This window comes from Aulostomus chinensis, chromosome 14, assembly GCF_037954235.1.
Source record: "Aulostomus chinensis isolate RoL2024-O1b breed Wild chromosome 14, RoL_Achi_v1.0, whole genome shotgun sequence".
NCBI classification, from domain to species: domain Eukaryota; kingdom Metazoa; phylum Chordata; class Actinopteri; order Syngnathiformes; family Aulostomidae; genus Aulostomus; species Aulostomus chinensis.
In genome coordinates, this window is record NC_141333.1 from 26,230,273 (window position 1) to 26,241,503 (window position 11,231).

Consider the following 11,231-nt stretch of genomic DNA (forward strand, 5'->3'; position numbering starts at 1 on the left):
AGCCACAATCAGTGCAACTGAGTTTCCTTCGGTGAATCCAGAGGTGAATAATTTATGGGAAGATAAAAGCATTTGTGTTGGAAAGCTAGACAGGCAGACAGTAGAAGAAGGCCGCCCCCATCACACCCCACCCCCAAACCCTCCCTCTACCCCGGCCCCAACAGAGCTCGCCCCTTGCCGCATGGTGGCCTCACACGATATCTCCTCGGACGGCTGCTTGAAGTGCAAATCTGTGTTCCAACTTGTTCCCGGTGCCTGTCAGCATGTTTTCTTCTTGTCAGTAGCGAGGGAGTGTGGGCCCGCATCACCCTTGTACCAGCACTGTAACAGGATCATTGACAGGCCAGTGACACTGCCCAAACAGATAATGGAAACCTATTGATTTTCTTTCTTTTTTTCACACAGGCAGTCTGTGGTACTCTGGCCAGAACAACTGGCCAAAGGACAGGTCATGATCAATGGTCCTTATTTCAGGATAACTGCTCTCACAAACACTGACTGTGGTTCACAAAAAAACATTAATAAAAAAAAAAAAAGTTAATTATTTACTTTTTCAAAATCTAGCATCATTAAACATAAAAACAGGTTTAAAACATTGGCTCATAATTAAACACAACAAATAGCACAGAGCAAGTCAAGGTTCTCACATTATTCCTACCCATTTGTGAATCAATACCAATTTTTTTTTCTCAAATTAAATGCTTTGTGCATATATTGGTTGGCGTTTGCACTTTTAATGGAGCAATCTCCAGAGAGGAGGCTCCTTTGATACCCATGGCAATGATGAGCATGCAATAGCTGCCTACCATCGGACCCCGTAGCAGATGGTGAGTACGGGTCTGGCAACAACACATTTTTTATGTCAGCCTTCTCTCTCTCTCTCTCTCTCTCTCTCTCTCCCTCTTTCTCTCTCCAGCCAGTGGAATAATGAAAAGCCCAATTCTGGTCATGGCTAACTCAATCTCATTATAATCTCTCTTTTTTATTCATTCAGCCCCTTGGGATGCTGTCTGCCAGCGATGTGGCTTTCAACCTCCAGAGAGAACATCTTTTGAAACAGCCAGGAGACCTAATGAAGTCACAGAGTGGCACAATTATTTCCCAAAGAAGGCGCATTAATGTACTTCAAAATTCCCCCTGGAGAAGCATGATGACAATTGGTTTGTACAGCTTTGATCGCTGCTTTAAATACGGCCCAGGATAAACTGCAGGGTTAGCCCCCTTTGCCACTGGTAAGTAGGAAACCCAGATGTGGCTATCAAGTAGTGGCTACATCAAAAACACTTAAAACTCAAGTTTTAAATAGCACACAGCCCTAAATACATTCTGTTGGGAATAATGTGTCGAGTCCCACTGAAATCTGGATCTCAATAGATTTGCAACAAATTTAATCTAACACAAAAAATGAAATTGGATCGTGTGCTGTGATAAGGAATCATCACACAGCAAGAAACTGAAAGGGCAACTGCTTCCCATAAAGCATTCACTATAGGATATAGGGGAACATGTTTTCTCATAAACATTGCTCATTTAAATATATTTTCCTGTGATATTAATATTGATAAAAAAAAATGGCTCTGACAGGTCCAACAAGTCCTTCAACCTGGCAAAAGAATAATATGTACTTTGTCAAAAAATGGTTAAATATTTGTTTCGGCACGAAGTCAGATTTGAAGGATCACGGCAACTTTTTGTGAAACACACTTATTGTCCATCCTTCCCAGAGCCAGACAAGAAGCTAGATACTCTTCTCTCCTGGAGCAGGGACCCAAAAAGATCAGCTGACTGCTAGACAGCTAAACACAGTGAATGATAGTGTTTAGCATCAAATACACTTTTTCCAAAGTGGTCTTTATTTTGACCTTTTCTCTGCAACTGACAAGATTTCCAGTTAAGTCCATTTTATTTGTCTTGCACCAAATCACAATGAAAGTTATTTCATTACACATTACAAGCATGACAGGTCCAGCACCACACTCCTTCAATGAATTTACACCCAACAATTCTCCATGAGCAAACACATCTTGCAGCGGTGATGAAAATGTTCCTTTAAACATGCAGGAACGTGGATCAGATCCAGGCTCAGTGGGAATGGTCATCTCCTTCATTGGGGGAAAAAGAGAGAAGGAAAGAGAGCGTAAAAGAGAGGGACAGACAAAGAGAAATAAGGGAGAGAATGATATACGAGGATGAGAACAAGACGGAAGGAGAAAGACGAACAGAGAGAAAGACAGAGGGTGCTATTGTGCACTTTATAACTGAGTACTGCAGTGCAGACAGAGGAGAAAAGGGTCACTATCTTTCATACTGGCTCTGAGGAAGATGGACAATAGGTGAATTCCCCTAAAATCTGTTGGGTTCTCTTTTAGGACAAATACATATTTTTGGAATGAATTCTAAGCTTGACGCCCATAATAACAAAAAATCTAGAGAACTTGTAATTTGCACAGCAGACTTTCTTTAGATTGAAATCAATAGTTCAAGCAGTTGCATTTTCCCACCCAGTGCGATATATAGCAAAAATAAGCTTAGAATCTTAACTCAAATCCTAAAACCTGATAGTAACCCAGATAAAGATCCTAGCTATTAGTATTAGCATGGACAGCACCACCAAGAAGTGCGTAATGTCGCTAATGGGTACATATGTGAGAGAGTAGACCAATACTGGCTTTTTTACCAAGGCTTGAACCACAATGAATGTTTTTATGGAAATGATCAGTCACGCAGTGGGTTTACTCCCCATATATTAGTACAAAACAAAGGAAACCAATGTCTTTGTGGGAGTTAAGCGATTGACTGATAATATATCAGACAATATCCCAGGCTGGGAGGGGCCTGGAGTTTGTCAGTTGCGATGCTAAACTAACTGCAGATGCTAGCTGGAATTCTGAATTATTAAGGGATATTAGCAGTTTCTCCCTCAGTTTACTCAACTCAACTCTCCTAATATATAGAGCCTGGCCAGAACTCTCAGGAAGAGGATCAACACTGTTGATGGGCAGCAAAATATGTTAACTGCCGTGTGATGCATTGAACATATGTGTGTCCCCATGTCCAAAAATTACGCTGTCCCTTGCTGTTGAGGTGGTGTATGAAGATGGCTTCCTGTCTGTGTCCTTTCCAAAAGCTGCGATGGATGGTTCAAATGATTTATCCCCCTGGGTCCATGGAATCAATGGTTTGCCAGGCAGGGTAAGAAACAGAGGGAGAGGTGGAAAAGGGAACTCCATCCTCGTCACCAATGTTATGTTCAATAACTGCCAATCGCTGATTAACTGTCATTTGCCCACCAAGAGAAATCACACAAAGTTTGCCTGCATTTAATGCATTAACTTGTTGCTATTCTCTTGAGGTGGGGACAAGCTGTAACAAATGTAAAACTCTCAGAGACACAAATGGAACAGTGGTCCTTGGTTAAAAAAATCCAGCATTTTTAGTCAGGGCTGTAAAGTTGTGAGTGTATGTGCTTTAAAATGATGATGTCTACCCAAAATACAACTGTATTATCATGCATGATACTGCTATCGCGGCCTCACAGAGCCATCGTCTCAACTACGGATTGTGGTAACAATTAGTCACAAATTTCATCCATTTTCTTCCACTTATCCTGTTAAGGATCGCGGGGGCTGGAGCCTATCCCAGCAGCCTTTGGGTGAGAGGCGGGGTTCACCTTGGACAGGTCACCAGTCCATCGCATAGAGACAGACGACCATTCACACTCACATTGATACCTACGGTCAATTTAGAGTATCAATCAGCCTCGTCCCCTCTTGATGTCTTTGGATGGTGGGAAGAAGCTGGAGTACCAGAGAGAACCCACACAGGAACAGGGAGAACATGGAGACTCCACACAGAAAGATCCCGTGCCCGAGCCGGGACTTGAACCTGGAACCTTCTTGCTGTGAGGCGACAGTGCTGACCACTGCACCACTGTGCCATCCACAAATTTCATAATAAACTAAAATTTGTGAATTTGGGGATTTTCTTCAAAAACACCTTAAGTATTGTTACATTAATAACTGACTTAAGACTGTAAAATTAACTTTTATTGACATGGAAACATGAATAATTACTTTAATGCAGACATACCAGAAGATAAGCCATGGGGTTAAAAGTAAATAATGTCCATCTGACCCTTCGGCAAATCCAAAAACTTCATGCTCAGCGTCAATATTGGGTCTTTAATTTTTATTTCCTCAGTGACACTCCAAAAAAACCCACAGAACAACAAGTAAGAAATGTTCTTTTATGGTAGCCAGCCCTTAATTTATCATTTGCAACCTGAAATAGTTAATTCAGAGTTACTAAGAAGCCACGCGATTATCAATAATAATTTAAACGTGAAAAAGTGCATCACAACTTTGGAACACAGAACTGGTAAAACTTTCACTGCATCTTGTTACACATAGAATGTTTCCCTGTTACAGCAAGAGACTTCTCTCATAATAAAAAAGATGTTTTTATCTTGGCTATAATGAGAATATGATACCAGAAGCCAAAGAACAAGCCCCAACATGCTGCTGCGTATGCTGCTTTAACAAGAGCTCTCGTCTATTCTGTGTTGGCTACAAAAGACATGTCAATTAAAATGATCAGGACTGTGTATTTCTTTAGTACTGGTGTAACCTTGCTGCTTGTACCTTTCATCCACCGAGAGACAATTGTAATCCTCCACAGAGGCAACAGCCATGGGCTGGAAGCATTATATTTGCAGGTTGTCCGTCCACCTATCCGTCTCACCCCTGTTAATGCGATATTTCAGGCAAGCCTTGAGAGAATTTGTTCAAATTTGGCACAACGACCACATGATCATTATATCTCTGGAAAACATTGACAGATTTCTTTTTATTTGTCTATAATGTCCAAAGGAACTATTAGGGTGGTCAAAGGTCACTTGTATAGTGCTGGTGCAGCTCAGACTACCAGCCATTTTCCACCTCTGTCAGAAACATACATCCAATGAATTGTATTAGCCAAGTTGATAAGGCAATGCTTTGCAATGTTAATACGAATGTGTGCAATATTACTAAAACATCTAATCATTAAAGAGTATAGTATTTTACATTTTCATCAATAGTTGCAGGATTGATCTTAAGTAATATACTGATGTACGGTATGTGAAACAGGAAGGCCGCTGGTTCAACACTACTCTGGGGCTGGATGCTCATGAGACATGCTTATTTGTATTTTTTGATGGGAACCCAGAACTTCTACCATCCCTCTTCCTGAGTAGGGCACAACAGTGTGCTGAAGGTGCCTCTGCAAGTGCTTGATCCAATCCTCCTGGATGGATGGGGGGCCCTTGAAGACTAAGTCGCAGAATCTGCAAGAATTCATTAAGAGGACAGGTTATTAGAATGAATGCACAGTTATTTCCCCCCAGCACATTCTCTATTAATAATAACCTTTATTCTAATGTGATCCTTCCACCATCTGACACACATTTCTTATTGACATTGGCTGTACAAGAGCTACTAAGATGATGTCTGCAGTCACCAATTCCATAGATGATAAAGGGTATGTGCTCTAGGAAGGGTGAAAAAGGTTGCTTCTGAATCCAAAAATATTGATCAAAGCCAAAAAAAAAAAAAAAACAGTTGAAAAAGGTTCTTTAACAGAGCAGCTGGGAATTGACCCAACGGTAAGCCTGGCTTCTTCAGCCTATTCTCATAGTCGTGAACAGATTGGTGCAAAATAACATGAGGAGCAAGCTTATTCTGACACTGCAGAGGACTACCACTGTTACTGGAGGGTTTCTTGGGCACTGGTGAAATAGTAAGTGGATGAAGACAATAAAAGACTGTGTAGGAGGGGTACAGGTATTGCTTCATTCTTCCGGCCATGCCGGGGCCACCAGAGCTGGAAGAAACCACCCTAGGTAATCTAATTTTTGTATTCGAGAAGCACCTCAGACATGGGTGTCCACTCTGCTCCACCAAAAATATACACCCAGTCCATTTTTGTTGCAAGCCACATCACACACAGTTTGAACGCTGCAGAGTCAGACACAAGAATTGCATTGGCATCTGGTCAATTAAAAAACTAACATAGACAATGAGAGGCCCATCTTAAACAATCTCAAAAACACACAGGATGTAACTGGATTAAGTTCATCTGTAGGCTACAGCGTCACAAAATAGGAAATTAAAAAGAACTGCAACATTTATAACAGAAGAAAGAAGTACAAATCAAAGAAAATGACCAAATCAGTGAGTAAACAAAATCATGCTGGCAAAACACCAGTGCTTTATGACAGAGTTAATTTTGCCAGACGAGACGAGACAAAAGATGTTTGTCAACGACCCGTTTTCCCATGACAAAGATCAGACGATGACGAGACAGCACCAATGTTCTAAAAACACTAACTAAAACTGTTAATGTGCCTTATTGTTGACGAATAAAATCAAGACAAATGTTTTGCATGAAATCAAAACTAAACAAAAACTCCCTCCTCGTTTTCGTCTACTACGCGAGAGGAAACGCAACATCCGGTCTAGCTGTCATTTGTTTGTGCCAGCAGTTCTTCTACGTCGTCTTGTTGCACCCCTGCGGCTCCAAAACGAAACTGCATGCAAGAACAACGCGAGACCTGCAACCATGCAAGGGAGGAGGAAGCGACAGGATATTTGGTCCAATTTTCTATATATAGACTCAGATAAAAAATCACAATGCCTCGTTTGACAGATGGGAACATGTGCGGGAAAATAATCGCTGGGAAAAATACCACCAACCTGAAAAGGCATCTAACCTGCAACCACCCAAATATTCAGGTAACTAACTGCTAACTGGCATTCATCTGCATACACTGGTTGATTGAGCTAGTCCTAGAAGCTAGCATTTTATTTCAGAGTCTTAAATAAAAAATAGACAAAAGGCTAATGTTTTGATTATAACTCAACTAAAATACCTTGAGATCTCATTTGACTAAAACTAAAATGTTGAGATTCTTAGTTGACCAAAACATGACGAACAAAAAATGACGTGCAAATGACTAAATGTGACTAAGACTAAGAATGAACTTTGACACAAGGCTAGTTTTACGAGGCCATGCAGAGGTCGTGACAAAGCCAGGTCACAGTTGAAACACAAACGGCACAGTTGTTGGTATCGTGACATTCCTGCAAAAGATCTTGGGCATGCTAGGTCTTTTAAACTATAACAAAAATTGGAAAGGCAGGTTGATGTGACATACTGGTTTGCACTTACCTTGAAAGAGCACAATAACATTTTGGAAAATACACTGATTGCCCATCATTTTTAGAGCAAAACAAGTGGATAGATATTCCTGTCATCTGTCTGTGTGCATTTCAGAGCTCCAGACTGCTCATTAGCTTAGCCGCAACAAATGCTGACAGACAAATGGAGAAAGGTGTCTCAGAAGTAATCAAACACACTCTCCTCAAAAGTGGTCTTTACCTGCAGTAATAGAGCAGGGGTTGTGCTTGGCATTTGCTTTAAAAAATGCTGGAAGTTATGAGATATTCTTATATTAGCATCAGATGCATTCCTAGAACTACTTTCCTGACAGGGTGCAATGATTTGACGCAGCACTTCAAAAGCCCCATTATAACTTCAGCCAACAAAACAAAGCATGTGTTTATGCCTGTATGAGCTTATAAGAGAGGATGAGAAGGATTACTTCTGGACAAACCAAAACCCTGATCCTTTATTTGGATACGTTGAGAAAGCAAGATAGGACAGTGAGTTGAGGCTGTCTAGTTCCATGTATGTATTTGGCAAAATAACAACTTGGAATTTTGAAGTTTTTTTCACAGCAAAAGTTAAGCACAACCCTTGTTCTCTTAATGCATGCAAAGACTAATTTGGAGAAAAGTGCAGTTAATGGTTTTTGAGGCAGCTTTCTCGACTGCCTTACTGCTAGCTTTCATTGCAAGTAAGCTAACTCGTATCACCATCATCAAAAGACAGAATGGAGAACATTATGCAAAGGTGTATGTATATGGAGGCAGGATGTAAATCCTTCTATGTACCTGCAGGTGAGTGTGTATATCTCAGCATTCAAGGAGGGTACATTTTTCTTTTTTAACCCTGGCCTTGGCTCTTCATAATCGTAGCCTGAAATGATAAAACAACACAACACGGCTTTATAAGGGAATGAATCAAGTAATCACTGGCACGGGGCCTGAATAAATCTTCAACAACAACAAAAAAACCCTTCTAACTTTGACCAATAATGGGTGCTTTTTAGCAAGACACAGGAAACAAATACTGTGCATAACTTGTCCCCCCAAACTGACAGATGCTGTTACACTCTACAAATATTTTATTTGGGACACTCTTACCTTTGAGATAGAACATTACAGAAACTATATTAATTCAAAGAAAATATGGAAAATTGAAAATATTGATATTTTCTATTTGATTAATCTCTAAGCATTGATTGATTTATGACTGGATAGTATTTTTTTAATGTTTTAACTATTATTTAAATATCAAATAATTGCCACAGGACAGTTCAGTGGTTAAGATAGAATGAAAGGAGAAATAAATGCAGGGCATACTGTATTTTCATTTTATGCAGTAATTTGATTATGAAGCAAAACTGTTACTCCCATTGTTCTCTTCATTTTTCTTCCAGCTGGTTTCACTTCTAAGCCTGTCGGAAAAGTGTTACTGGTAAAGTTTAACACAACCTTGCGTCTTCAGGGGGCCTATTTTCACGTATTCTTCCTCATGAGAATCACAGAGGATTCATAAAATACACATAATATCACAGATCTGTTAGTCCTATGACAGAAAACTGTGACTACAAGACTTTCAAAAGTAACTGAAGCGGGACGCCCAGATTTCATTATCAAGGAATAAAAATATGTTTCTGATAATGCAGTCGAGAGGGGAAAAAAGCAGGTTGATGTCAAATTTTCCTGTTAAATGACAAATATGTATATTGTCTTGAACTGCTGAAGTCAAGAGCTGATGCTTTAACATGCAGGTAAAACAAGCCACATTCATTAAAATGGAAAGTAAACTTTATCTGTAATCTTTACTGATCTTTTGGATACCTGTCAAAAAATATTACACGACAAATGTTAGACTCATTTGTATGATAGATCACTGGTCTATTGGCTTTCTCCTGCTGTGTAATACCATATCATGTGTTTTATATAAATGTTGACAAAAATACAAGACTATGCATTAAATATTTCAGTTTTTGTTGTATGGTTGAAAAATACTACCTCAAAATATGATTGAAGACTTGAAAACTTCACAGATTCTGGAAAGGCTTCAAGTCAAATCATACAAAACACGCCCACTGATGTCTGTTTTTCATTAGAATAACTGATTCAACTCTGAGGGTATCTGCTATAAGGTCAATGGACAATAAAGGGAGAGGGATAGGCTTTTTGTGTCATTCATTATCATTCAATGTAACTACAAAAGTGTATGACTGCCAATACCATGAGCCCAGTTTGGTTCCACACTGGCCACTTCTGGCTCCTCCTTGCAATCTTTGGTCATAGCCCAGAGCTTCCTGGTTGCATAGGCTTCCTGCTTGGTTCTGGTGACAAGCTCCATACTTTCCTGCATTCCTTTGAGAAATCCAACAGCAGTGCTTGAGGAGTCATTGACAGTTCCTTTTTCTTCCAGCTTCATTGTATGTGTGGGGTCCTCTGCCTCTTGTTTTGGCATAAAATTGTCGAATATTGGATTTGGACTCCTCATCTCATTATGGACTGTCATTGGTAATCCAGTGTGCAAGAATAGGCCACTGCTGTTATTGAACCTCTGAGGGACATGACATATTGAAGAGAACTGTCTCTTGGTGAAAATCTGGAGGATGTTGCAAGATTCCTTTTTGTCCTGTAGCAGTTCGTTTAGGGTGCACAGAGGGGACTTAGTGCTGCAGGAGACATGTCTACCTATTCGTTTAAGGTGTCCCCTCACGTGGTTTGACAGGCCAGTCTTAGAATCAAACCAACCCCAGCAGAGAGGACATGTATGTTTCCTTTGAGTTTCTGGCTTGAAGACTGGAACACAATACAGAGTATCAGTGAAATGAATAACAGAATGAAGTGACTTACAAGTACAGAAAAATACAATCCAGTAGTTTCTAAAAGTATTTATCAACCACAAAAGTTTAACCCTTAATGCAAATATACAGTTTTGGATTTCATCACATTGCACAAGCTTTAAAAGACTGAGATGAGTACTAAATACTACAGCTGTAAATTTAAATACAACCTAGCATCTCAGCCCAACTCCTGCATATAGACATGTGACACCTTCAAGATAGCGGTCCCAACCCACAATTTAGTTCAATTCAATACAACTCAGGTGCGGTTCAACTATTGCTGTGGTTTGTTTCGGCACTTGTGAAACCAGCATGATACTCTGCTGAGGACCAAAACCAATACTCTGAGACCACCTCTCCTAATTGGCCTCGGTCCCTTTTCGAGCAAACCCAAGCATGGTTTGATTGCAGCGAGAGCACAATCCAACACTGATCCAGCACAACTATTTTTTTTCCAATCAGCTTATCGCCCTTCCCACTGTATTTTTATTTGGTTCGCTCTAATTTTTGTGATGTGAAACTAAACCAATCTAGATAGAAACTTCAAACTGGGCCTGGTGCAATAGTTATGTGTGAATTCAGTACACTGAAGTCAGTACTGTCTGTTTGTTGTTTTGTTTTACATAAATAAAAAATAAATAAATAGAAACAAACCAAACAAATTAATTTCAAACTGAGTCAGACTTGTCTAACAGACTATAGTTCCAGCAGAGACTTGATGGTACAGAGGCTGGTAAAGTACCCACAAACAAGGCCAAGTTAAAAGGAAATCTAACATTTTGGGAAAATATTTTTATTTGTAGGGGGGTTAGGGTTAAACAAGATGATTGACACCACTGTCATACAGACCCCTAAAAGTTAAGCAATCTGTAATTCTTCAAAAGGAGTCTGACTACCAATCTCACAGCCAAAGCTTCACAGTGGCTTTAAACCATCGTGTAGGAATTGAGGCGCTGAGGGTCACCAAGCCTGTTTGTTGTGTGTAGCTGAGCTGATGTCCACTTGACAACAGAACATCACAGTGAATGTTCTGCCACCAAACAGGTGTCAGAAAAAAAGCTGCTTTGGTAAAGGACAACATGCAGGCATCAAGGGACTAGCTTAGCTTTAGCTTTAGCTTCAGTTAATAAGCAAGGTTCCTAGCTATAAGCCCACAAGGATGGATGACCTGAGAGAGAAGGAGGAGTGAAACAGTTGA

At 40.1% G+C, this 11,231-nt stretch overlaps 1 protein-coding gene across 1 annotated transcript in view; it reads right to left on the reverse strand.

Annotated features, from left to right (window-relative positions):
- Window positions 1–4,061: 4,061 nt before the first annotated feature.
- The window catches only part of znf644b (zinc finger protein 644b), a 35,170-nt gene continuing 28,000 nt past the window's right edge, over window positions 4,062–11,231 (reverse strand). Inside the window, exons 4-6 of the mRNA XM_086225305.1 lie at window positions 9,420–9,989; window positions 7,992–8,076; window positions 4,062–5,323 (exon numbers count right to left, since the gene is read on the reverse strand). Of these exons, the coding sequence (XP_086081431.1) occupies window positions 5,146–5,323; window positions 7,992–8,076; window positions 9,420–9,989 (833 nt within the window). The 3' untranslated portion in view covers window positions 4,062–5,145. The remainder of the gene's footprint in view (window positions 5,324–7,991; window positions 8,077–9,419; window positions 9,990–11,231) is intronic.